Source organism: Ovis aries, chromosome 17, assembly GCF_016772045.2.
Source record: "Ovis aries strain OAR_USU_Benz2616 breed Rambouillet chromosome 17, ARS-UI_Ramb_v3.0, whole genome shotgun sequence".
NCBI classification, from domain to species: Eukaryota; Metazoa; Chordata; class Mammalia; order Artiodactyla; family Bovidae; genus Ovis; species Ovis aries.
In genome coordinates, this window is record NC_056070.1 from 70,615,216 (window position 1) to 70,641,432 (window position 26,217).

Sequence of the window (26,217 nt, forward strand, 5' to 3'; positions counted from 1 at the left end):
CTGTCTGAGGCCGGCCCTAGGCTGCGTGCACTTCCCTGGTCTAAGCTGCTCAGGTTTGGTGCTCAGGTAGCCCTCAGAGGCACAGATTCGGTTGGGACTGCGCTTTGTGCCCTTCCCAGGTCCGAGCAGCTCAGGAGTTTGGCGAGCGCAATCACTGCGACTTGTCGCCTTTTCTGCCTCTGCTGCTCAGTTTTCTGGGTGGACCACTGGCACCCCTTGTGATGCAGATGGTGACTGTCCAGCACCCCCAGAAGTCTTAGCAAAGAAGCCTGCTTGCAGTTTGGTAAGTGAAGTCTCTCTGGGTCTGCAATTGCCCCTTCCCAGTCCTTACGGCGGCTCTGGCTGCCTGTCCCCGGGGGGGATGGTCTGCAGCCGGCTTTTTCCGTTCCGCCCTTTGTTCTGTGCTTGGTCCTGGCGGTGTCTTAGGTTCGAGCTTTTCGCGTGGTAGCTATCCCACAGTCTGATTTGCTAGCCCAAGTTAGATCGTTCTGGTTGCGCGTGGGGCGTTCCTGCCCGATTCTTGCAAAGCTCTGCAGCCCGCGCCTCCCGCGCGTCCCTGCCCTGCCCCCACTTCCCAATGGCGGATGCAGGCGTCTGTGCTGCTTATCCGCTGGGGGTGTTACTGTTGGGCTTGTAATCTCTTGGTTTTAATTATTTATTTTTTTTTCCTTCCTGTTATGTTGCCCTCTGTGTTTCCAAGGCTTGCCACAGACTTGGCAGGGAGAGTTTCCTGGTGTTTGGAAACCTCTCTTCTTAAAATTCCCTTCCCGGGACCAGCTTCCCTTCCCGGGACGGAGCTCCCTCCCCACCTCCTTTGTCTCCTTTTTCGTCTTTTATATTTTTTCCTACCTGTTTTTGAAGACAATGGTCTGCTTTTCTGGTTGCCTGATGTCCTCTTCCAGCCTACAGAAGTTGTTTTGTGGAGTTTGCTCAGCGTTGAAATGTTCTTTTGAGGAATTTGTGAGGGAGACAGTGGTCTTCCCATCCTATTCCTCTGCCATCTTAGGACCGCCCCCCCGTCAATTTTCATCTTAAGTTTAATGTATTAGGTGCATGTATAACTGGTTTGATTTACCAAAGAACTAGGAAAATTTACATTTTCTTCATGTTTTGTAATAATACACAAAGCAGATCTATTGGAACCACGGGACCACTGTTTGTTTTGTAGATATTCCGAAGGTGTATACATCATGTCTTTCAAAAGAGATTAGGTAAAACACGTCTCATTGCTGCAAGCGGGCTGTCATAGTTGTGGCAAGAAGGGCTTCTCTCCTCGTGGGGCGCGGGCTCTGGGATGCAGGCTCAGCAGCTGTGGCTGCAGGGCTCAGGTGCTCTGTGGCATGTGGAGTCCTCCCTGTCCAGGGTTTGAACCTCCATCCCCTACAGTGGCAGGCAGATTCTTAACCACCGAACCAACAGAGAAGTACAAGAAATGTGTTTACTCTGGAAAGCAGTTTAGTCTGTTTACATATTTTCTCTAATAGAGCCAGTATTATAACTTGCCAAAAAGCATGAATTTTATCTCTTGTTTTCTATGTGTTTTTCCACTTATACTTTTCCACATGTCACCTACAGGGGGCCGCTGCAGGGCTGCCCTGGGGACCCTACACCGGCATTCAGGGAGCATCACTCACTACAGCAGCTGGGCTGGGGCCGGGCCTGAGCTCCTGGGGGACTCAGCCCTGTGTCCGCTTGGCTGCAGACTCCCCTGAGCAGGGACCTGTGTGGTCTCAAGAGGTGCTTCCTCCCACTGGGTCCCAAGGAGGAAGCCCCTTCCACCTGTGAGTCTGGGCTGTGAGCTGAGATCTAGCACCAGGGTTCAGGGAGGGGCTGGGCAGGCCCTGGGTGGACCCTCATTTGCATCTCAGCCCCTCCTCTGGCAGAGACAGGGGCAGAAAAGCAGGCCTGGGGCAGCCCAGCCCACTGTGGGGACCAGGGTTCTGTGAGCACCATGGCCTGGACTCCTCTCCTGCTCGTGTTCTTCTCTCTCTCTACAGGTAGGCACAGGCCCCGGGTACCAGGGCTCAGCCCCCAGCCTCATCAGCCCCTGGGGCGCAGACTCTGGGACTCTTTCCTGCAGCTCCTGCCCCGTCTCCCCTGTGTCTGTGTCTGCAGGTTCCCTCTCCCAGCCTCTGCTGACTCAGCCGGCCTCCCTCTCTGGGTCTCCGGGAGCATCAGCCAGACTCACCTGCACCCTGAGCAGTGGCTACAGTGTTGTCAGTTATACCATATACTGGTATCAGCAGAAGGCAGGGAGCCCTCCCCGGTACCTCCTGAGGTTCAAGTCAGACTCGGATAAGCACCAGGGCTCCGGGGTTCCCAGCCACTTCTCTGGATCCAAAGATGCCTCGACCAACGCAGGGCTCCTGCTCATCTCTGGGCTGCAGCCCGAGGACGAGGCCAACTATCACTGTGCTGTGTGGCATGACGACACTAATGCTCACACGGTGCTCCAGAGCAGTGAGGAAGTGAGACAGAAACCTCCTCCACTCACCCCTGCTCGTGGCTCGGATGAAGTCGAGCTCAGGGGTGACTTAAATCATCAGAATTTAGGCAAGCAGCTGAGTTTCCTAGAGCCAGCAGATTTGATAATGCCATATCTTTTACTTCAGTTCATCTTTTAGATGGCGAAAATACTCTTATCCAATGCAGGTGTGTGTATTTTTTGGCCAATATTGCTTGTTCAGAAATAAAAGGACCTTTCGATGATGAAGAGGTGGTTTCAGGCAGGCCCAGCTCAGGGTTGAGGGTACAATAAGACATGCTGCTGTGAGTGTTTCACTTGGGTTTTTTAATAAATGCCAACATGCAGAAATGAATTGTATTCGGTAGTTGAGTAACGAATCTCCTAAAAATAAAAATAGTAACATGTAATACATAATCAATATAAAACACTTAAAAGAACTCTGAGGAATATTAAAAGCCTGTGAACTAAAAGCCACATACATACAAGAGAACTTAAGAAAAGAATGAACAGGTGCTCCTGGTTTATAGTTCAAAACACTGAGTGTCACTGAGATACCGGTCATTGAAATTAGCACAACATTGTAAAGCCGCTCGTTCTTGTTCAGTCACTAAGTCATGTCTGATTCTTTGTGACCCCGTGGGCTGCAGCACATCAGGCTTCCCTGTCATTCATTATCTCCCCAAGTTCAAGTCCATTAAATCAGAGGTGCCATCCAACCATCTCACCCTCTGTTGTCCCCTTCTCCTCCCGCCTTCAATCTTTCCCAGCATCAGGGTCTCTTCAAATGAGTCAGCTCTTCACTATCAAGTGGCTAAAGGATTGGAGTTTCTGCATCAGCATCAGTCCTTTCAATGAGTATTCAGGACTGATTTCCTTTAGGATGGATTAGCTGGATCTCCTTGCAGTCCAGTTCAATTCAGTTCAGTTCAGTCACTCAGTCGTGTCCAACTCTTTGCCACCCCATGAAGTGCAGCATGCCAGGCCTCCCTGTCCATCACCAACTCCTGGAATTTACTTAATTCATGTCCATCGACTGGGTGATACCATCCAGCCATCTCATCCTCTGTTGTCCCCTTCTCCTCCTGCCCCCAATCCCTCCCAGCATCAGAGTCTTTCCCAATAAGTCAACTCCTCGCATCAGGTGGCCAAAGTATTGGAATTTCAGCTTTAGCATCAGTCCTTCCAATGAATACCCAGGACTGATCTGCTTCAGAATGGACTGGTTGGATCTCCTTGCAGTCCAAGGGACTGTCAACAGTCTTCTCCAACACCACAGTTCAAAAGCATCAATTTGTCGGCACCCAGACTTCTTCACAGTCCAACTCTCACATCCATACATGACCACTGGAAAACCATAGCCTTGACTAGATGGACATTCGTTGGCAAAGTAATGTCTCTGCTTTTGAATATTCTATCTAGGTTGGTCATAACTTTCCTTCCAAGGAGTAAGTGCCTTTTAATTTCATGGCTGCAATCACCATCTACAGTGATATTGGAGCCAAAAAAAAAAAAAAATACAGTCTGACACTGTTTCCACTGTTTCCCCATCTATTTCCCATGAAGTGATGGGACCGGATGCCATGATCTTAGTTTTCTGAATGTTGAGCTTTAAGCCAACTTTTTCACTCTCCTCTTTCACTTTCATCAAGAGGCTTTTTAGTTCCTCTTCACTTTCTGCCATAAGGGCGGTGTCATCTGCATATCTCAGGTGATTGATATTTCTTCCAGCAATCTTGATTCTAGCTTGTGTTTTTTCCAGTCCAGCATTTCTCATGATGTACTCTACATAGAAGTTCAATAAGCGGGGTGACAATATACAGCCTTGATGTACTCCTTTTCCTATTTGGAACCAGTCTGTTGTTCCATGTCCAGTTCTAACTGCTGCTTCCTGGCCTGCATACAGGTTTCTCAAGAGGCAGCTCAGGTGGTCTGGTATTCCCATCTCTTTCAGAATTTTCGACAGTTTATTGTGATCCACACAGTCAAAGGCTGTGGCATAGTCAATCAAGCAGAAATAGATGTTTTTCTGGAACACTCTTGCTTTTTCCATGATCCAGTGTGTGTTGGCAATTTGATCTCTGATTCCTCTGCCTTTCTAAAACCAGCTTTAACATCTGGAAGTTCACGGTTCACGTATTGCTGAAGCCTGGCTTGGAGAATTTTCAGCATTACTTTACTAGCATGTGAGATGAGTGCAATTGTGCGGTAGTTTGAGCATTCTTCGACATTGCCTTTCTTTGGGATTGGAATGAAAACTGACCTTTTCCAGTCCTGTGGCCACTGCTGAGTTTTCCAAATTTGCTGGCATATTGAGTGCAGCACTTTCACAGCATCATCTTTCAGGATTTGAAATAGCTCTATGGGAATCCCATCACCTCCACTAGCTTTGTTCGTAGTGATGCTTTCTAAGGCCCACTTGACTTCACATTCCAAGATGTCTGGCTCTAGATTAGTGATCACATCATCATGATTATCTGGGTCGTGAAGATCTTTTTTGTACAGTTCTTCCGTGTATTCTTGCCACCTTGTCTTAATATCTTCTGCTTCTGTTAGGTCCAGACCATTTCTGTCCTTTATCGAGCCCATCTTTGTATGAAATGTTCCCTTGGTATCTCTAATTTTCTTGAAGAGATCTCTAGTCTTTCCATTCTGTTGTTTTCCTCTATTTCTTTGCCTTGATCACTGAAGAAGGCTTTCTTGTCTCTTCTTGCCATTCCTTGGAACTCTGCATTCAGATGCTTATATCTTTCCTTTTCTCCTTTGCTTTTCACCTCTCTTTTTTTCACAGCTATTTGTAAGGCCTCTCCAGACAGCCATTTTGCTGTTTTGCATTTCCTTTCCATGGGGATGGTCTTGATCCCTGTCTCCTGTACAATGTCACGAACCTCATTCCATAGTTCATCAGGCACTCTATCTATCAGATTTAGGCCCTTAAATCTATTTCTCACTTCCACTGTAGAATCATAAGGGATTTGATTTAGGTCATACCTGAGTGGATTATTCCTTCTAATTCTCCCTTTTCCCTTAAGCCTTAAGTTTGCCTTATCCTCAGTTTTATACACACAAAATGACATATCTCCACTGTATTGAGGAACCTTGCTCAATAGGCTCCACATCAAGCAGAGCCGATCTCTGGCTGGTGAATCGGGCCTCAGACACAGATCCTGAGAAGGAACACAATTACCACACGTTGTGGGAAGCAGACACGGAGCAGCAGCTCAGAAATGGACATAAAGTTGTATTCCATTTCACGCAGTGAGAATAAGAATGGAGGGGCCACACTGCACAACTTACGGCACAGTTTCCCCCCTGAAGCCCCTCCCCTGCTCTTCCTGCTCCTCTGCCCCATGTAAGGGCATCAGGGGAAGCGAATCTAGAATACTCCACAGCGTTCCCACTGGCTTGGGAGACACAGGATCATTCAAGTTCTGATCAGAACTCCCATGTGTTTCTAATATTTTCATTTGGTATTTCGGGAGAAATTAATTTAATGGTTGTATTGTTAACTTTCTTCTAAAAAGTTGCAAGTAGATTGAGGCCACCCATTTATTAATGGTTTCTCTGAGGAGAGGCTAGCTTAGCCCCTAGAGCTGGTGCTGCTGTGAGTGACCACACCACAGCCCTGAGGCCCTGGACTGCTGAGACCGGCAATGGTTTCAGGGCCTGTGTGTGGGGAGACCCCTGTCCCCTCAGAGACCTCAGGTGACTCTGTGGCTCCCTGCACCCTCAGCAGTGACATCAGTGTCGGCGGCTCTGCTGTTGCTGGAATCAGCAGAAGCCAGCGACCCCTCCTCAGTCCTCCGGTCCTGCCACTCAGACTCCAGGAAGAACCAGGCTCCAGGGGCCCCGTGTGTTTTCTGGATCCAAAGATGCCTCGGCCAGCGCAGGGCTCCTGCTCGTCTCTGGGCTGCAGCGTGAGGACGAGGCTGACTCTGACCGTGCAGGCTGGTGCAACAGGGCTCCTCACAGTGACACAGGTAGACGGGACACCAGGACGAGAGCCTCAGCCTGTCAGGGGCTTGTTCTTAGAGAACCGTCAAATCTGAAATAATACCCCAGAACCAACTTATTCCTGAGGTATGTTCCGGTGTGGGGACGCTCTGCTCAGCTGTGGGGCGACAGAAGGCAGGATGCCCTGATCGTGTCCACCATGGCCTGGTCCCTCTGCTCCTCACCCTGGGCGCTCTCTGCACAGGTGACTGGATGCGGGGACAGGGGAAGGGCCCAGGGAAGACATGTTCCTTTTCCCTCCTCTCCTTCCTGAAGCCCACAGTCACCATCTCTGTCTCTCCCTCTTCCAGGATCCTGGGCCCAGGCTCTGCTGACTCAGCCGCCCTCCGTGTCCAGGACTTTGGGCCAGAGGATCACCCTCTCCCGCACTGGAAGCAGCAGCAACACTGGGGTTATTATGTGAGCTGGCACCAACAGCTCCCAGGATCGGCGCCCACACTTCTGATCTATGAAAATGGCTAAAGATCCTCAGGGGTCCCGGATCGGTTCTCTGGCTCCAAGTCTGGCAGCTCGGCCTCTCTGACCATCTCAGTTCAGACTGAGGATGATGCTGATTATTGCTGTTTCTCATGGGCTGACGGCTTGAAAGTTTGCACAGTGCTTCAGGCCAGAGCAAAAGGAGACAAAGGCCAGCTTCCCCCACAGCCACGGGGCTCCCAGGGCGAGGGGTCTGCCCCTCCCTTCCTGGAGGCCCTGAGGCCACGGAACCCAGCAGACTGGGTGTCCCCTGAGTGCAGCCCAGCTGCCCTCTCAGCCCGACTCCCCTCCCGAGGGCAGCGGCACACAGGGGGTGGTCACACGCCCCTGGATGACAGAGTTGTTCACAGCAGTTGCCACCGGTTTCCAGGTCAGAGTCGGCAGCACAGAGCAGGGGGTCAGTGCCGCCCTTGCTGGGTCACTGGGCAGCGAACGCACATCCCTGAGATTCTGCCACAGAAGCATCTCCTGTTAAAGGAAAAGGAAATGGAACCCAGAGTTTCTACAGCAATTTCCACACAGTACAGGATCGAGTAAAAGCTGTCACTTATATGAAGAACCAGGAAACTAAGTGTTGAAGGGAAGTGAGACGGCATAGACATCAACGGTGAGATGCCTGAGATGATGAAATCAGGTGACAGATATTTTTAGGGACAAGACATCAAATCTATTTGATAAGCACATACAAACACTCTTGGGTCCTAAGGAAAAGGAGATCAATGTTCCAGGAGAAAAAGTAGTCAGACTCACCTGAAAATACTTTAGGAGAAATGAAAAAGAAGTATCTGTACACTGTCCAAGACGTGTAATACTTACTGCTGTTCAGTTCATTCGTTTATTGAAAGGGTGTTTGGTGACAGGATAAAAGAGCGGGCCTGTTTCCTCTCATAAGGCTTCCCGGGTGTCGCTAGAGCTAAAGAACCGCCTGCCCATGCAAGGGGCATAAGAGATGAGGGCGCTGTCCCTGTGGTGGGAAGATCCTCTGGAGCAAGAAACGGGAACCCACTCCAGTATTCCTGCCTGGAGAATCCCATGGACAGACGGGCCTGGTGGAATACAGTCCACGGGGTCGCAAAACAATCAGACAGCTTTGAGAACCAAGTAATTGAGCAGAACATTGCTCCCACTCTCAACGCCGTGAACGTTCCCCGGCTGCGTCACCAGGGGGCGCTGTGCACCGCTCAGAACCGGTAACATCTCAACACATCCCCATGGTCCCCTGAGCTGGCCCTGCCCCTGAGCTGGCCCTGCTCCCGGGCTCAGCGGCCTGACTTGGACGGGACAGCAGGTGCTTCCTCTCAGGGGACAGACTCAGAGCCGCAGCCCCCAGGCCTCCTCCTGGGAGTGAAGCTGCACCCGGTGCCGAGCACCCAGAATTGGAGGGTGAAGGGGTCAGGGGGTCATCAGTCCCCACCCTCTTCCCAGAAAGAGAGCAGGGGAGGAGCCCCCAGAGCCCACCCCGTGCACCCCTCAGTGGAGATGCTGTGTCAGAAAGGCTTTAAAATGATCTTATTTAAAGAACAGAATCGACAAGGAAAATGGTGTTTTGGAAATAGTACCGTGGCAAGGTAAAATTAAAACAGAGCCAGAGTCGGACACAACTTAGTGACTGAACCACAGCATTTTCTCCAGTGAAGTTCAGGCATCTATTTTAAGGGATGACCTTAGACTTTTACTAATCCACGATCCCATTTTGGTTGATTTAAAATTTCAAGTCACACATCTAGTGTGTAACACTCACATGCACTACAGGGTAACTGACACCTGGATCTTTTTTTCCAACACAACACTTCCTGAACTGCGTAACTTCAAAGCCAGTTTGGGGAAAGTTGACTCTAAGAGCTCTGATCACTAGGTCACAGGATGTATGTGTGGGCCAGGACACCAGGGGGCGGTGCCAAGCCATTCCTGTGGGTCTGCAGCTCTGAGCTGAGATGAGTCCCCTGGTGCTTCCTGGTGCTTACTGCTCAGGGTTCCCAGCTGTGACCTCCCACCCCCAAGGCCCACACGACCCCGCCTCTGATCACCCAAGGTCTCCCTCAGGCACAGGAAGCTGAGCCAGGTCCCAGAGGTCATCAGAGCACTGTAGGGGTTGGGGGAGGACGGTCATTTGCATGGGAGGCCCCGCCCCCTCTCAGGCTATGAAGAGGGGCAGGAGCGGTGTGGGGACGCTCTGCTCAGCTGTGGGGCCACAGACGGCAGGACGCCCTGACCGTGTCCACCATGGCCTGGTCCCCTCTGCTCCTCACCCTGGTCGCTCTCTGCACAGGTGACTGGATGGGGGTGGGGGGGGGCAGGGGAGGGGTCTTAGGAAGACACACATGCTGTGTTCCCTGCTATCATGTCTGGACCCCCGAGTCACCATCTCTGTCTCTCTCCCTTCCAGGATCCTGGGCCCAGGCTGTGCTGACTCAGCCGTCCTCCGTGTCCGGGTCCCCGGGCCAGAGGGTCTCCATCACCTGCTCTGGAAGCAACATCGGTAGTAGTGGTGTAGGCTGGTTCCAACAGCTCCCAGGATCGGGCCTCAAAACCGTCATCTATTATAATAGCAATCGACCCTCAGGGGTCCCCGACCGATTCTCTGGCTCCAAATCGGGCAACACAGCCACCCTGACCATCAGCTCGCTCCAGGCTGAGGACGAGGCTGATTATTTCTGTGGAAGTTATGCTGGTAGTAGCAGCAATGGCACAGTGCTCCAGGCCAGGGGGGAAGCGAGACAAAAACCTGCTCTCCCCCAAGTCACGGGCTCCCGGGCTGAAGCATCTGCTGTCAAAGCAGACACTTCTGTGGTCTGTTTGGTTTAAAACAGAGGTCTGAGCCCCACCCCAGGAAATTGGTCTGGGAAATCCATTCAGTTCTTCATTCTGCGCCCTCCCCAAGGCTTTGCTTTCAGCAACCACATTTTATATGAAAATCTGAAGTTGAGCAGAAGGCCCTGAATGCCAGAGACAGGTCCTGGTGGACAGAGTCCATGACGGTCGGGTCAGAACCAGAGAGGCAGCATCCAGCTGTGTCTGACTCAGGACCCTCAGCTCCTCTGCCGTCCCTGGCGGAGCTGGGGCCGGGCTGCTGCTCCTGCCTGTCCTGTGACCGCCTCTCAGGCTCCCCAGGGCTCCAGGCCTGCGGGGACTAGACCAGGACTCCTGCATCACTGGGGGAGCCGGGGCAGCCCAGGGGCTTCCTGCTCAGGCTCTGCTGGACCTTCTGCTGCTGGCCCACCCTGGGTCCAGGTCATCAGGGGTCTACCCGAGCATGGAGGCTCCTCCTCTCCCCTCTGTCCTCAAAGTCCCTCCAGCAGCCCAGTCCCAGGAGAGGGTCTCAAAGGACACAGAAAATCTGTCTCCCATCTCTGGGGACACAGGTCTGTTAGTTCTCTATCTCAGTGTCCGAGGTGGGGGTCCGTCAGTGCATCTCAGCCCTGGGAGGCCCCCACGCCCTCGGCCTCTCTCCTGCACAGGGAGCAGGTCCTGCTCTCAGCCTCCTCTGTTCCCTCGTGGTGTCTGGGGCTCAGGCAGCATGGACTCAGCCAGGGTCACTGACGCCATGGAAGCTCAGCCACACTCACCTGCCTGGGAACAGCAATACTGTTGGCACCAAGGGGGCGGCTTGGCTGCCATCTCAGTCATGCTGAGTCCCAAGCTCTGAGCACAGGAGTCACAACCTGCCCGCAGGGTCTCAGCAAGGCTGGCAGGCTCTGATTTGGGTGGGGCCCCCTGACCGTCTCTGGGCTGATTGTTCCTGCCTAGCTGGGACTCAGCCCTGCTGCTCACAGGAGGCCTCAGGCCAGGAGGAAGTGACTCCAACCACGAGCTCCCCGCCTCACCCCGACGTGGGTCACAGAGCACAGGTCACACGCCTGTGTCCTGCTCCCTGTCACTGCCCTTTCACTCACACGTGCGGGGTCTGGACATTGCCCGCCTGGGCTGTGGGGCCACAGTTAACAGAGATATAGTCTGGAATAAGTGGGATTATTCCTTCTAATTCTCCCTTTTCCCTTAAGCCTTAAATTTGCCTTATTCTCAATTTTCATACACACAAAATGACATATTCTCCACTGTGTTGAGGAACCTGGCTCAACAGGCTCCATATCAAACAGTGAGTGTTTTTGGCTGGGGAATCGGGCCTCAGACACAGATCCTGAGAAGGATCACAATTGCCGCACGCTGTGGGAAGCGGACACGGAGCAGCAGCTCAGAAATGGACATAGAGTCATGTTTCGTTTCACGCGGTGAGAATAGGAATGTTGTGGCCGTACTTCACAACTTCCTGCAGAGGCGTTCACCCTAAGCCTCCTCCGCTGCTCTTCCCCACCCTCCTGCCCCGTGTGAGGTCACTTAGGGGGAGGGGGTTTAGGATACTCCACGGCGCGCACACCATCCTGCCAGGCGCATGCTCGCTCTCAGATCCGCTCATGAGTCATGAGATTTTTGTTATTTTCATTTGATATTTTGGAGAATCTTAATTTCATAGTTGTATTAATGGCAACCCCCTCCAGTATTCTTGCCTGGAGAATGCCATGGACAGAGGAACCTTGCGAGCTAGAGTCCATGGGGTCGCAAGACTCGGTCACGAGTGAGTGACTTTCACTACTGATAACCTAAGTTGTAAGTGTATTGAGGCCACCCCCATTTATTGATGGTTTCTCTCACCACAGAACAGCTGATCCCCTGGTGCTTCTGTGGGTGTCAACACTGAATCACCAGCCCTGAACCATGGACTCTTGTGACCAGCAATGGTTTCAGGGCCTGTGTGTGGGGGAGACCCCTGTCCCGTCAGAGACCACAGGAGACTCTGTGGCTCCCTGCACCCTCAACAGTGACATCAGTGTCGGCCACTCTGCTCTTACTGGAACCAGCAGAAGCCAGCGAGTCCTCCTCAGTCCTACCACTCAGACTCCAGGAAGAACCAGGCTCTGGGGTCCCTGCGAGTTTTCTGGATCCAAAGGTGTCTCGGCCAACTCAGGGCTCCTACTCGTCTCTGGGCTGCAGCGTGAGGACGACGCTGACTCTGACCGTGCAGGCTGGTGCAACAGGGCTCCGCACAGCGACACAGGTAGACGGGAAACCGGGACGAGAGCCTCAGCCTGGCAGGGGCTTGTTCTTAGAGAACCGTCAAATCTTAAATATTACCCTGGAACCAACTTATTCCTGAGGTATGTTCTGGTTCATAATATGTCTCCTCCCAATGGTACACTCAGTTTTGCTGAAATCTCAGAAGATATAAACAGATTCTGATTCCACTGAAGTGCACCCTGGGCAGCCGGGTGATGACGGGAGCCGTGGAGCTGAGCTCCCTCACTTGAGATCAGGAGCAGGAGGCTTTCCCAGATGCGCCTCCAGCAGATTCCTTGGACCATCCCAGCAGGCAGATCGTCCCCCAGGGTGAGAACTCTGCTCCTGAAGGGGCAGAGAAGAGAGCGTGAGGAGTGAGGGGCACCGGGGATACATCGCAGGAGGCGGGGAGCCCCGGGAGTGGCTCTCCTGACCCACAGGTGCCGGCTCTGTGCTGCCCTCTGCTCCTCTCGTCTCCACCCCACTGGAGCATTTCCTCCTTCAGGGCTGGGGTGGTCTGTGGCCTGTCAGGAGCAGGGGATCCCCAAGATGTGCCCGGGTCCCTCTGCTTACGATGCCCACGATGAGTCCAGATCCAAGGGCCGCAATTCCTGTAGAAGGAACAGTGGGGAAGCGGGGATGACCATGGCAATGATGACAAGAGATTCCAGGTAATATCCCTGCTTTGAGACTGATGACAGAGGTGAGGGACACTCAGGGTTTCAGTGTCGGGGTCCAGCCCCCGCAGGATCCAGGGAAACCCTCAGGAGAAATCGCGTCAGTGAATGAGTGAATGAGAGAGGAAAGAATAGGAGCGAATAGTGTAGTGGAAAAATAGAGGACAAAAGAGGCTGATGTTCCTTGGCTTACACAGAAAATCAATCAAGTCTCGAAACAAGTGACTTGCACCCTCTACATAGGCCACAGGCGCCCTCCCGGTCTCCCGAGGAAGTGAGACGCAGGGCGCCGTACTGTTCTGGTCTTAGAAGCCCAGGCGGATAAGTAAGCACAGCGGACCTCTGTGCTCCAGATGGGAACTAGCCTGAAAGCAGAGTCAGTTCAGTTCCGTTCCGTTCAGTCGCTCAGTCGTGTCCGACTCTTTGCGACCCCATGAATCGCAGCACGCCAGGCCTCCCTGTCCATCACCAACTCCCGGAGTTCACTCAGACTCCCATCCATCAAGTCGGTGATGCCATCCAGCCATCTCATCCTCTGTCGTCCCCTTCTCCTCCTGCCCCCAATCCCTCCCAGCATCAGAGTCTTTTCCAATGAGTCAACTCTTCCAATGAGGTGGCCAAAGTACTGGAGTTTCAGCTTTAGCATCACTCCTTCCAAAGAAAGCCCAGGGCTGATCTCCTTCAGAATGGACTGGTTGGAACTCCTTGCAGTCCAAGGGACTCTCAAGAGTCTCCTCCAACACCACAGTTCAAAAGCATCAGTTCTTCGGTGCTCAGCCTTCTTCACAGTCCAACTCTCAAATCCATACATGACCACAGGAAAAACCATAGTCTTGACTAGACGGACCTTAGTCGGCAAAGTAATGTCTCTGGTTTTGAATATACTATCTAGGTTGGTCATAACTTTTCTTCCAGGAGTAAGTGCTTTTAATTTGATGGCTGCAGTCACCATCTGCAGCGATTTTGGAGACCCCCAAAATAAAGGCTGACACGGTTTCTACTGTTTCCCATCTATTTCCCATGAAGCGATGGGACCAGATGCCATGATCTTCATTTTCTGAATGCTGAGCTTTAAGCCAACTTTTTCACTCTCCTCTTTCACTTTCGTGAAGAGGCTTTTTAGTTCCTCTTCACTTTCTGCCATAAGGGTGGTGTCATCTGCATATCTCCCACAGTGACACGTGCAGAGAAGTCAGACAGAAACCCCAGTGGTGGCCCCCCCCTTCCCTCCCATCACCAGACCCACAGTTTATAGGGTGCCTCCTGACCTGCCTCGAGAGTTTCCACCTCATCAACTATTCTCATAACTCAGCACCTATCTGGGAGGAAGATCTGTCTTTGCCCAACCTTCCTGGTCTTGGTCCACAGCAAGTGTTCCCCAGGTCTGGAAAATGTAAGCCACTCTAGACCAAATTTCAGTGACACATATGATGTCGTGAACTTCAAAGCTGCAGAACAGGATCCCCTGATCCCCCACTTCGTCAGTCTGTGCAACATTGACGTGGAGCTTCCCAGGTGGGAAAGCAAGTGGCAAAGAACTTGCCTACCAATGCAGGAGATGTAAGGGACGTGCGTTCGATCTCTGGGTCAGGAATATCCCCTGGCAACCCACTCCAGCATTCTTGCCTGGAGAATCCCATGGACAGAGGAGCCTAGTGGGCTACAGTCCATGAGGTCGCAAAGCGTTGCCAAGGACTGAAGCGGCTCAGCACACACAGCCTTCGCTTAGCTCACCACTGGGGAAAATAAACATCAGATGGATCCTTCTGACAGGGGTTGGAATTGGTTGCTCGGGTGCAGGTGCGATACGTAGTAAAGAGTGTCCCAGGGAAAGTGATGGTGCCGAGGGCTTTCCTGCCTTTCAGCGATGAAGGAAGATGAGGGCTAAGAGGAGTGGAAGATTGAAAGAGGGAAATCACGCTGAAGAGGGTCGATACTGGGTAAGGATATACGGGATTCATGAGGCTGCTCTTCAAGGATTTTTGTAATTTCAACAGAATTTTTTACCCAGTGACAAGTGTGTATGGAAGAAAACCCCCATCCCTGTCCACTATGATGTGTGTCTGCCCCATATTAACAGATCACCCAAGTGACCAGCTTCTATGCTTTCACCGCGTTTTCTAGGTCAAGCACTCTGCCTGGAGGCTGGAACACTCCAGGGACCAGAGGAGGTGCCCAGGGCCAGGAGGCGGCACCATGCAGAGTCCCAGAGAGGGTTCCAGGCCAGAAAAGAGGGAAACCACTCAGAGATCCAGAAGACTGTGCAAACTGTCCTCCCTGATGGGGGGTCCCTATTCCCTTTGAGGTCTGTCCCCTGGGAGCTTCTGGTCCTGGTAACCTAACCAGCCAGTTCAGATGCTGGTCCCTCCTTCTCATCCATGTGGAGTCTTTGCGAAGTCTGGGTCAGAGAGAAGATGTGGAAATGTGAGGAGTCAGAATGTGTCTCCAAGTAGAAGTGGCTCCTGGGAGAGTCTGTGCAGAGGACAGGGCACAGCTGTGGGCAGGGGCCCTGCAGGGCGACCTGTGTGCAGTTAGGTGTGTGTGATGAGTGTGTATCAGGATATTACAAGTGTGTTTTTTGTTCCTGTGTTAATGTGGTTTTTGCTATTATTGGTGTTCAATTTATTTTTTAAATGTCTTCCTATAAAGCAAACCTATACGGAAACACTAACACTTCATCTGATAATGGAATTACTGTATTAACTTTTCCTTTAGAGTATTTGGATCACTATTTAACCAGAGTGATTTGTAATCTTCCCACTTATGTGTTTTATTTTCAGGTGAATGTCCACCACTTAAACTGCTTCTCAAAGAACTAGGAAATTTTACATCTTTTGCAATGTTTTATAACATAAACATACCAAGCAAATCTATGGGAACAAAGTAGCTGCTGGAGTTTGCTAGCTATTTTTTTAGATATTTCTGGTAAATAAGTTTATATTATGTCTTTTGTGGGGTAATTCAATGATAAAATTTCCAGGTTTTCCTAGAAAAAAGTAATCTCTTTACTTATATTTTCTACGAGACCAAAGTAGTACCTTCCTAGGAAAGCATGATGTGAAAGTGAAAGTCTCCCTGTTGAGCCCGACTCTTGGTGAAACCACGGACTGTCCAGCCCATGGAATCCTCCAGGCCAGAATCCTAGAGTGGGCAGCCTTTCCCTTCTCCAGGGGATCTTCCCGACCCAGGAATGGAACCCAGGTCTCCCGTGATGCAGGCTATTAGTGGCAGAAAGAGGCTGACTCCTGCTCTGCTTCACTCAGACACCCCAGAATTAATAATGCAAGTATCCGTGTAAAAATTAAGCGTTACCTAATTTTAATAAAAATTTTCAAAAGATTCACCTTGTGTCATTTATTTAATATTTTCTTAGCAAGAAAAGAAACTTACAAAGATAATTATATTTCAGATATGGAACTCTTGTCAATGAAAAATCGAAATAAACATAGATTGTCCTTCAATTAAACTCATGCACGTATTTAAAGTAATGACCTTAAAATTTTCACTAATCCATTAACATAGTTTCACACATTTACTGTCTCAGGGAATCCCAGGGGGTCCAGTGGCCAAGACTCCACGATCCCAGTGCAGTCAGCCTGGTTTCATCCCTGGTCGGGGAACTAAGATACCGCACGCCACAGTGAAGACCACCCAGACAAAGAGAGAAATACATATTTATATGAGTCTCACAGTCACACCTACAGTGTAACACACTCGTGCAGCGCAGGACAGACCACAGTCGGGCCATTCTTCTCCAGACAAACTTCCCCTTAACTGTATCCTCTCGGACCCACTGGCTGGGACGACTGGTCCTACCACCAACCACATATCAGGCTCCCTGGGAACAGACGCTGCTCAGGGCCTCTCAGAGTCTCGATAAAAAGTGCTATGAGTATCACAGCCCTGCTCCCTGCAGCCTGTGCCCTGTGCCTGCAGGAGAGACGCCCAGTAGGGGTCACTTCGTAAGAGAGGACACAGCGACGGGAGTGCACCGTGTGGAAAGCCTCACACACAGTGAAGATCCAGACACTCAGGAATCCAGAGTCCCACCCCCGGCCTCTCCCCCTACACCTTCCCACCGACAGAGAAGAGCCCCCTCCTCCTCACGGCTGAGGGGAAACACAGGAAGCAGGGCTCCGGCCACCAGGGAGGGGACCCACAGAGGAGGGACCCGCTCTCCTGCCCAGGAGGGGACGGGCCTCCCCGGGGCCAGCACTGCCCTGACCTCATCCTGATGGAGAGGAACCTGTGCCCCGGAAGCCCTCGCAGTCCTGATCCCGAGCAGCCCAGGGAGACGTGCACAGACTCGGCCTGAGGGGCCTCAGGGGAGCACACAGGGGGCCTGAGGTCACAGCGGACACAGAGGAGGCCCCTGAACTGGCTCTGAGGCGGGGACAGTGCCCAGGGCAGGGGCAGGAGCTGTCCCTGAGGGCTCAGCTCACCAGGGCACAGGGAGCGTGTCCGGGCCTGGACACCAGGGGGCGCGCGAGGGCCATTCCTGAGCTGGTGAGTGGGGTGAGAGCTGGGCCCAGGCCCTGGCACTGCCAGGCAACCAATGCTCAGGGCTCCTGGATGGGACCTCCGGGCCCTGGGCCCCTACAGCCCCGCCCCAGTCCACACCCTGCCCCCCTCAGGCACAGGGACAGGAACCAGGGCCCAGGGAGGGTTCACAGAGCTGGGTGGGGGGGATCAGAGAGCTGGAGGGGGTCAAAGAACTGGGGGGTCAGAGAGCTGGGGGGGGAAATCAGAGAGCAGTGTGGGGTCAGAGAGCTGGGGGGGTCAGAGAGCTGGGGGGGTCAGAGAGCTGGGGGGTGGGGTGGGGAGGACGGTCATTTGCATGAAAGGCCCCGCCCCCTCTCAGGGTATGAAGAGGGGAAGGAGCGGTGTGGGGACGCTCTGCTCAGCTGTGGGGCCTCAGACGGCAGGACGCCCTGACCGTTTCCACCATGGCCTGGTCCCCTCTGCTCCTCACCCTGGGCGCTCTCTGCACAGGTGACTGGATGCGGGGACAGCGGATGGGCCATGGGAAGACTCACAGGCCCTGCTCCCTGATCTTGTGTCTGGACCGCAGAGTCACCATCTCTTTCTCTCCCCCTTCCAGGATCCTGGGCCCAAGCTGTGCTGACTCAACCGCCGTCCGTGTCCGGGTCCCTGGGCCAGACGGTGACCATCTCCTGCTCTGGAAGCAGCAGCAACATTGGACTATTGGGTGTGAGCTGGTACCAACAGCTCCCAGGATCGGCCCCCAGAACCCTGATCTATGGTAGTAACAAACGACCCTCGGGGGTCCCCGACCGATTCTCTGGCACCAAGTCTGGCAACACAGGCACCCTGACCATCACTTCGCTCCAGGCTGAGGACGAGGCCGATTATTACTGTGCGTCTGCTGACCTCAGTCTTAAGAGTCCCACAGTGCTCCAGGCCAAGGGGGAAGTGAGACAAAAACCTGCTGTCCTCTCAGAGTCGGGGCTCTGGGGGCAGAAACATCCTCTGCAAAGGCCGCCACTTCGTCTGTTTGGCCTAAGACTGTGCTCAGTCACACCACGGAACTGGGTCCAGAAAAAGCTGTTCACATCTTTCTTCATTCACCCCTTCTCCAGCTTTCCTTGGCAGCAACACATTGTCTGATTTTCTCAACTTGAGCAGAAATCCCCAGTGCCAGGGGCAGGTGCCCTGGGGTCAGAGTCCATGATGGGTCGGGTCAGAACCAGAGGAACACAGTACGGTTCTGTCTGACTCTGGACTCGTCAGAGCGTCCAGTATGTGTCCTGGGCCCAGCAGCTCTCCTTCTCTCTGAGGCCAGTAGTGGACGTGGGGGGGTCCCTGTTCGGGTCCCTGGCCTCAAGTCTGGTGTTCAGGCTCTTCAGCCATCACTGGGCTGAGCTGAGGCCCAGGCTGCTGCTCCTGCCTTTCCTGTGACAGCCTCTCAGGCTCAGCCAGGGCTCCAGGCTCCTGGCCAGGCAGCCTGGGAACCTCCTCCACAGGCCTTTGCCCACGTGGGGAGCAGGGTGCTCACTGGAGAGTGACTTTCCTGCACCTGGGCCCCAGGGGACATGAGAGCTCTCAGCTGTGAGCAACAGTCTTGCCTCTGACTTCCTGCTCCTCTGTCCAGGGGTCAGTGCCTAGACCTGAGGTCCAGGCTCGGATGGACGGGAAATTACACAACAGAAATGTCAGTGAACTTGACCTCCAGCAATACCTGGACAGAGGGTGAGAGACCCAGGGGAGGGACTTCCTCCATGTCAGCAACTTCGTCTCAAGAGCAGGGTCTTGGGAGCCCTCCTCCACGACCTGGACCCCTCCCTTCGTGTCCTCACTCCTGAACAAAGACTGTCCTTTAGGGAGAGTGATGGGATGTGGGTTTGGAGGCCTTTGTCCTGCCTTGCGCTCCTGGCACCTGGGCACAGGGCGTGGGGCATCCATGCTTCCTGTCACCTTCTCACCCTCCTTCAAGGGGGTCCTGATGGCTCTGTCCTTTACCAGTTCCTCTCTTCACCTGTTTTCCTCTTTTTCCTACACAAGCATCCATGCATTGGAACAATAGGAAAAGGATTTAGTGTGAACATTTTGTTTGATATGAGATGAATCTCACAAACACGGGTTGAGAAAAGAAAATGATCATATGAATTTTATCAAATGGCTAAGTTACAAGAACATCTCATCTGAACACAAAACCGTACTTTTTCTTTCCGTTGATTAGCATTATTTTTGTCCCTTAATTTTCCTAAGTAATGGAGACATTAAGTCCTCCTGCACGAAATTACATGTATGTAAATGAGCATGTACTAGCAATACTACAATTGTGTCTAGGTGTTTCTATTTTTACATGGATTTTATTCTTTGTTCTAAATTTATTTTTTAATATGTCTTAATATAAAATACAACTTGTAGATGGAAAAAATAACATTTGGTATTAGTATCAAGTTCTTATATTTTGAATTTTTTGTTAACTTTCTGATTAGAACATTTTGATCAATAGTTAATGTTAGTGGCTTGTAGTGTTTCCTCTTATAAATTTTTCGGGTATGTGTACAAATGTTTAACGAATTCTCAAAAAACTAGGAAATATTGCACCTTTTTCAATGTTTTTAAAAAGACATGCCTACAATGCAAATCAGTTAGAACAATGTAGTGGCTCGAGTTTGTTACATATTTCAGGTGAGGAAATACATGTTATGTCTTTTTGTGGACTAATTCCATAGTAAAATTTCCATCTTTTTCTAAGGAAATTAATCTTCTTGCTTGTTTTCTCTACTAGCTCACAGATGCATCTTCCTAGAGAAGTTTGCATTTTACCTCCTTAATTCTGGAGGTTCTTTTTTGCTTTTATTTCCCACGTGTGACCAGCGGGGGCGCTATGGGACTGCCCTGGGGACCCTGCATGGCTGCTCAGAGAGCATCGCTTACTCTGGGAACTGGGCTTCGGGCAGGGCGTGCACCCCAGGGGGTACTCAGTAGTGTGTCCTCTCCGGCTGCAGAGTCCCCTGTCATCTGGTCTCAGCAGGTGCTTCCTCCAGGGGCTCCCAAGAGGGAACTCCCTCCACCCCTGAGTCTGGGCTGTGAGCTGAGCTCCAGCATCAGGGCTGAGAGATGGGCTGGGCGGGCCCTGGGTGGACCCCTATTTGCATGGCAGCCCCTCCTCTGGCAGAGGCTGGGGCAGAACAGGAGGCCTGGGGCAGCCCAGCCCCACTGTGGGGACCAGGAAGCTGTCAGCACCATGGCCTGGACTCCTCTCCTGCTGGTGCTCCTCTCTCTCTGCACAGGTAGGCACAGGCCCCGGGCACCAGGGCTCAGCCCCAGCCCCATCAGCCCCTGGGGCGCAGACTCTGGGAACCTTTCCTGCAGCTCCTGCCCCGTCTCCTGTGTCTGTGTCTGCAGGTTCCCTCTCCCAGCCTCTTCTGACTCAGCCGGCCTCCCTCTCTGCGTCTCCGGGAGCATCAGCCAGACTCTCCTGCACCCTGAGCAGTGGCTACAATGTTGGCAACTATAGCATATACTGGTATCAGCAGAAGGCAGGGAGCCCTCCCCGGTACCTCCTGAGGTTCAAGTCAGACTCTGATAAGCACCAGGGCTCTGGGGTTCCCAACCGCTTCTCTGGATCCAAAGATGCCTCGACCAACGCAGGGCTCCTGCTCATCTCCGAGGTGCAGCCCGAGGACGAGGCCGACTATTACTGTGCTGTGTGGCATGACGACACTAATGCTCACACGGTGCTCCAGAGCAGTGAGGAAGAGCAACAGAAACATCGTCCACTCACCCCTGCTCATGGCACGGATGAAGTCTAGCTCAGGGGGTGACTTCTAATTGTCAGATGTTAGACAAGCAACCGATTTTCCTTAAACCAGCAGATTTGATAATATTGTATTTTGCTTCAATTTAGCTTTTAGATTGCTAAGATACTTTTATCCAATGCAGGTTTTCCTGGGCAAACATTTCTTGTTCAGAGACAAAAATTTTTCGATAAAGACATTGGCTGAGCCCAGAAGAGGTGGTTTCAGGCCAGGCCCAGCTCAGGGTCAAGGGTTCAGTAAGACAGGCTTCTGTGAGTGTTTCACTTGGGATTTTGTGATATAAAAGTCAACATGCAGAAATGAATTGTATTTCGTAGTTCAGTATTGAACCTCCAGTTTCTGAAAATAAAACCACTAGCATGTATGATACAATCAATACAAAACACTTAAATCTGAGGAATATCAGAAGTCTGTGCATTGAAAATTACAAACATGCAAGAGAAATTAAAGGCATAGTGAGTAGTGACTCCTCATCTGTAGTTCGAAACACTGAATGTCACTAAGATAACAGTCATTAAAAGTAGTGCAACATAACATTGTAAAGCCACACACCAGGCTTCCCTGTCCCTCACTGCTGGGAGCCAGCGTGAGGAATCCCGCCCGTGGCAAAGGTCATGAGGAAGGAAGCCCGACAAAACGCAAAGGCGTGATCCGGCTTTGGGGGGTTCCCACTGAGGTTTCCTGATCATCTACCCCCCAAACCAGAGTCTGCCTGCTTTGTTACTGTGGTTTTCACTCTTCTGACATTCTCTGGAAAAATGTTAATTCAGGGCTTCAGTCTCCTGCATCAGCTCAAACCCCTTTGATGGCTCTCTAACTTGCCTGACAGGTTTCCCTGGCCTTTTTACAATTTGTGAATTGCTTACAGCCTCCCAACCAGGAGAGGCACAAAGCTTAAAGCATCTTAAAGATACAGAGCCTTTTCTAAAGAGCTAAAAATCATATTGGTGATGGATTTTCACTGTTGACTCAATGACTGCTGCCAGGCCTCCATATTCTTTATCTTTTAGGCACCTGAAGAATATTAATCAATGTAATTGGGATTTAAAAATAGGCTTATAGTAGTTTTGATGTTAGCAACACTAGACTTTTGAGTTAATTCCTTTTCTCTTTGTAATAAATCACTGTAGTTCTTTCATTGTTATAAATTGTTGTGTCCTTGCTATGTAAGAATGTAACTTTATTAGTGCTTTCTGAGAGTGGCGCCAGACTTTGGGAAGAACAACACGAATAAGTCTTCTGGTCGACAAACCCTTATCAGAAAAGGGCCGTAAAATGTTAATTGGCCTTCTGGCCAGAAGATGATGTGAATCACCTAAGACTTATGTATACAACTAGGTATGCAGAGAGAAAGCCTGGTCTCAACAGGAGTCAGGGCTGCTGACGCTGCAGAATTTTATATTATCCATTGATCTCTATGTACAAAAAAAGGTATAAAAGGCCTTTCTGAACAATAGAGGATGGGCCAGTCACTGGACTGGTTCCCCCCGTGTCTTTACTCTACTTTCTGGTTGAATTCCCGTCTAGGGCATGGAGGCTCACCATGTCTACTAACTTGCCCCGGCTTTTAAGATCCACGTGAGAGGGAGCCCAAGGTGGGGCATGCCCCGCTATTCAAGAGGACGCCGGTGGCCTAACGTAGATGGTGCAAGCTCCTTGTCTGGAACTTTATTGGCTTTCCACGTAAACCAAGTTATTCAGCACTTTTCTCCACTAAATTTTCCTACTATACTATTTCTTCTTAATTTCTTTTATATTTCTAAATAAATAAGTTTTTCCTCGCCTACTCCATCTCCTCTTCAAATTCCCTGGATCCACTGGGGCAGGACCCCGGCACCTCACCATCCTGGAGTTTGCCCAAATTCAAGTCCATTGGATCCGTGATGCCAGCCAACCATCTCAACCTCTGTCATCCCCTTCTCCTCCTGCCCTCAATCTTTCCTAATGAAAGGTGTTTTCCAATGAGTCATAAATATGAAATTATGCTGAAAATTAAGGAGAATGAATAGGAAAATGTACAAGTCTACAATTATTAAAAATAGTATATAATGTTAACATTATATAAATTTAAAGGTAGTTTAAAAATGTGTGTTACTCTGGTCCCAGTAATAAAAAAAACATAAAATTTGACTGCGTTTGTATGATGAGGATAAACATTCAGCAAGAAAGATAAAAGAAAATTTGAGCAAGAGTGAAATATTTTCTTCCAGGAAAATTGAAGAAGGGCTGTGGGTCCCTGCATTGTTTACAGTGTGGCTTCCTTACACCTGCTTCCCTTGAGAAGCTGGAGGGGGTGTGAGCAGTGGGGACGGGGCGGAGCCCTTAGATGTCAGAGGGAAAGATGCTGGTTCCTGACACCACTCAAGGGTCGCTCTGCCTGCTCAGAGTCAGGCTCTGCAGCAGTGACATGCCACCTGCCCCCTCCCCGCTGAGCACAGAGTCCGGAGCACAGTCTGGACTGTCTCAGCCGAGCCCACTGTCCAGCCCAGTGTTCAGGTCCTCTAGTCCCAGAAAGAGCGGCAGAGCTGGTGGTGTGAGGTGTCCGGGAACCAACAGGTCCCAGCCAGAGACCCCAAACCATGATGCCTGCGGGTCCCCAGCCCTCAGGAGCCGTGACTGGTCCTTTGGCTCCAGCCGCAGTCACTCAGGTTCCTTGACCACTGGGGGCTCCTATCCTCGGATGAAAGAGGAGGAGGACAGGGGTGATCGTGATCCGGGCACCTGGACACAGGTGATGCCACCACAGTCACCTTGCCTTCTGTGTCCCAGGAGCTGGGAGTAGAGTTAGCCTCACTCAGAAAGGTGGCTTCTGCTTCCCAAGCCAACAGGGAGTGAACACGTGGCAAGTGCTTTGTTTAACTTAGGTAGGAAAGACGAGACCAGAAACCAGTACAGTGGAGTCAGGGAGCATATTTCAAAACAAAATGCTTATTCTCCCTGAGAAAGGACCTCGAAGCAAGCTGTGTGTGCTTGTGTGCGTGTGTAAGGCACTGCTTCATTTCTAATGAAGGAGAAAGCGCTCGCCTCCTGCACAGTCGGGAGTCTGCATCCTTGGGGTCGCCACTGTCCTGACCTGAGCCTGATTTAAAGGAATACGTGTCCCTGACGCCCCCTCAGTCCTGACCCCTGAGCTGCCAAGCACGCCGTGTACAGACTGACCCTGAGGGTCGGAGGGGAGCCCACAGACGGCCCTGAGGTCACAGGGGACACAGAACAGTCTCCCGGCCTGAAGGCAAGAAGGAGACAGAGGACAGAGCGGGTCAGGGGCTTCCCTGAGGGGGCTGGTTCCCAGGTCACAGGATGTGTGTCTGGGCCTGGACCCCAGGGGGCGCTCGGGGGCCGATCGTGAGGTGGTTAAGAGGATGCGAGCTGGGACCCTGGTGCTGCCTGGTGGCCTCTGCTGGTGGCTCCCAGCTGTGACCTCCCACCCCAGGGCCACATACAGCCCCGCCCCAGCCCACCCACTGGCCACCCTCAGGCACAGGGGCCTGACCCGGGATCCAGGGAGGGAACAGAGAGCTTGCGGGGTGGGGGGATGCAGAGCCTGTCATTTGCATGAAAGGACCCCCACCCCTCTCAGGCTATGAAGAGGGGAAGGAGCCGTGTGGAGACGCTCTGCTCAGCTGTGGGGCCAGAGATGGCAGGACGCCTTGACTGTGTCCGCCATGGCCTGGTCCCCTCTGCTCCTCATCGTGGGTGCTCCTGCATAGGTGACTGGATGTGGTGACAGGGGAGGGGCCCTGGGAAGACACACGGGCCCTGCTCCCTGCTCTTGAGTCTGGACCCCAGAGTCACCATCTCTGTCTCTCCCCCTTCCAAGATCCTGGGCCCAGGCTGTGCTGACTCAGCTGCCCTCCTTTTCCGGGATATTGGGCCAGAGGGTCACCATCTCTTGTACTGGAAGCAGTAACAAAATCGGGGGTTATTATGTGAGCTGGTACCAACAGCTCCCAGCATCGGGCCCCAGACTCCTGACCTATGGAAATGGCTAAAGACCCTCAGGGGTCCCAGATCGGTTCTCTGTCTCCAAGTCTGGCAGCTCGGCCTCTCTGACCACTGCAGTTCATGCTGAGGACGACGCTGATTATTGCTGCTTCTCATGGGCTGACGGCTTGGAAGTTTGCCCAGTGCTTCAGGCCAGAGCAGGAGACAAAGACCTGCTTCCCCCACAGCCACGGGGCGCCCCGGGCGAGGCGCCTGCCCCTCCCTTCCTGGAGGCCCTGAGGCCTCGGAACCCAGCAGAATAGGTGTCCCCTGAGTGCAGCCCAGCTGCCCTCTCAGCCCGACTCCCCTCCCGAGGGCAGCGGCACACAGGGGGTGGTCACACACCCCTGGATGACGGAGCTGCTCACACAGGTGCCCCCGGTTCCGAGGTCGGAGTCGGCAGCACAGAGCAGGGGGTCAGTGCCGCCCTTGCTGGGTCCCTGGGCAGCGAACGCACATCCCTGAGCTTCCACCACAGAAGCATCTCCTGTTAAAGGAAGAGGAAATGGAACCCAGAGTTTCTTCAAGCAATTTCCACACAGTCCAGGATCCAGTAAAAACTGTCACTTATATGAAGAACCAGGAAACTAAATATTGAAGGGAAGTGAGACGGCACAGACATCAACGGTGAGGTGCCTGAGATGAAGTCAGGTGACAGACGTTTTTAGGGACAGACATCAGATCTATTTGATTAACAAATACAAACAGTTTTGGGTCCAAAGGAGAAGGGGACAAATGGAAGGGGGAAAAAAAAAAGAATCGTGAGAACAAGATAGTCAGAATAACCTGAAAATACAATAGGTGAAAATAAAAAAGTTCTCTGTACAATATCAAAGACATGTAATATTTATTATATAATTCCTTTACTTGTTTACTGATTAGGTATTTGGTGACAGGAAAAAAGGCTCCCTCCTCAAAGGCTTCCCAGGAGTCACGAGGGGTAAAGAACCGCCTACCAGTGCAAAAGGCATAAGAGATGTGGGTCCTGTCCCTGGGTTGGAAGATCCTCTGGAGCAGGAAACGGCAGCCCACTTCAGTGTTCTTGTCTAGAGAATCCCATGGACAGACGGGCCTGGTGGGCTAGAGTCCACGGGGTCGCAAAAGAGTCAGACAGGATTGAGAACCAAGCAGCTGAGCAGCACCTTGCTCACAATCTCACCACTGTGAACGTTCCCCGAGCGCGTCACCAGGGGGCGATGTTTACCGCTCAGAGTTGGCAAAACCTCAACACACCCGCATGGTCCGCTGAGCTGGCCCT

The 26,217-nt window shown here is 51.9% G+C and overlaps 3 gene segments (V, D, J or C); all 3 read left to right on the forward strand.

The window, feature by feature from the left end:
- Positions 1-1,922: 1,922 nt before the first annotated feature.
- Positions 1,923-2,815, forward strand: LOC121816876 (probable non-functional immunoglobulin lambda variable 5-48). The segment is given in 2 exon segments: positions 1,923-1,997; positions 2,116-2,815. Coding segments are annotated over 2 exon segments (555 nt in total).
- A 14,762-nt stretch (positions 2,816-17,577) lies between these two features.
- LOC132658055 (immunoglobulin lambda variable 1-40-like) lies at positions 17,578-19,480 on the forward strand. The segment is given in 2 exon segments: positions 17,578-17,676; positions 17,786-19,480. Coding segments are annotated over 2 exon segments (573 nt in total).
- An 892-nt stretch (positions 19,481-20,372) lies between these two features.
- On the forward strand, positions 20,373-23,105 carry LOC114112550 (immunoglobulin lambda variable 5-39-like). The segment is given in 2 exon segments: positions 20,373-20,447; positions 20,563-23,105. Coding segments are annotated over 2 exon segments (453 nt in total).
- The last annotated feature ends 3,112 nt before the right edge of the window (positions 23,106-26,217 follow it).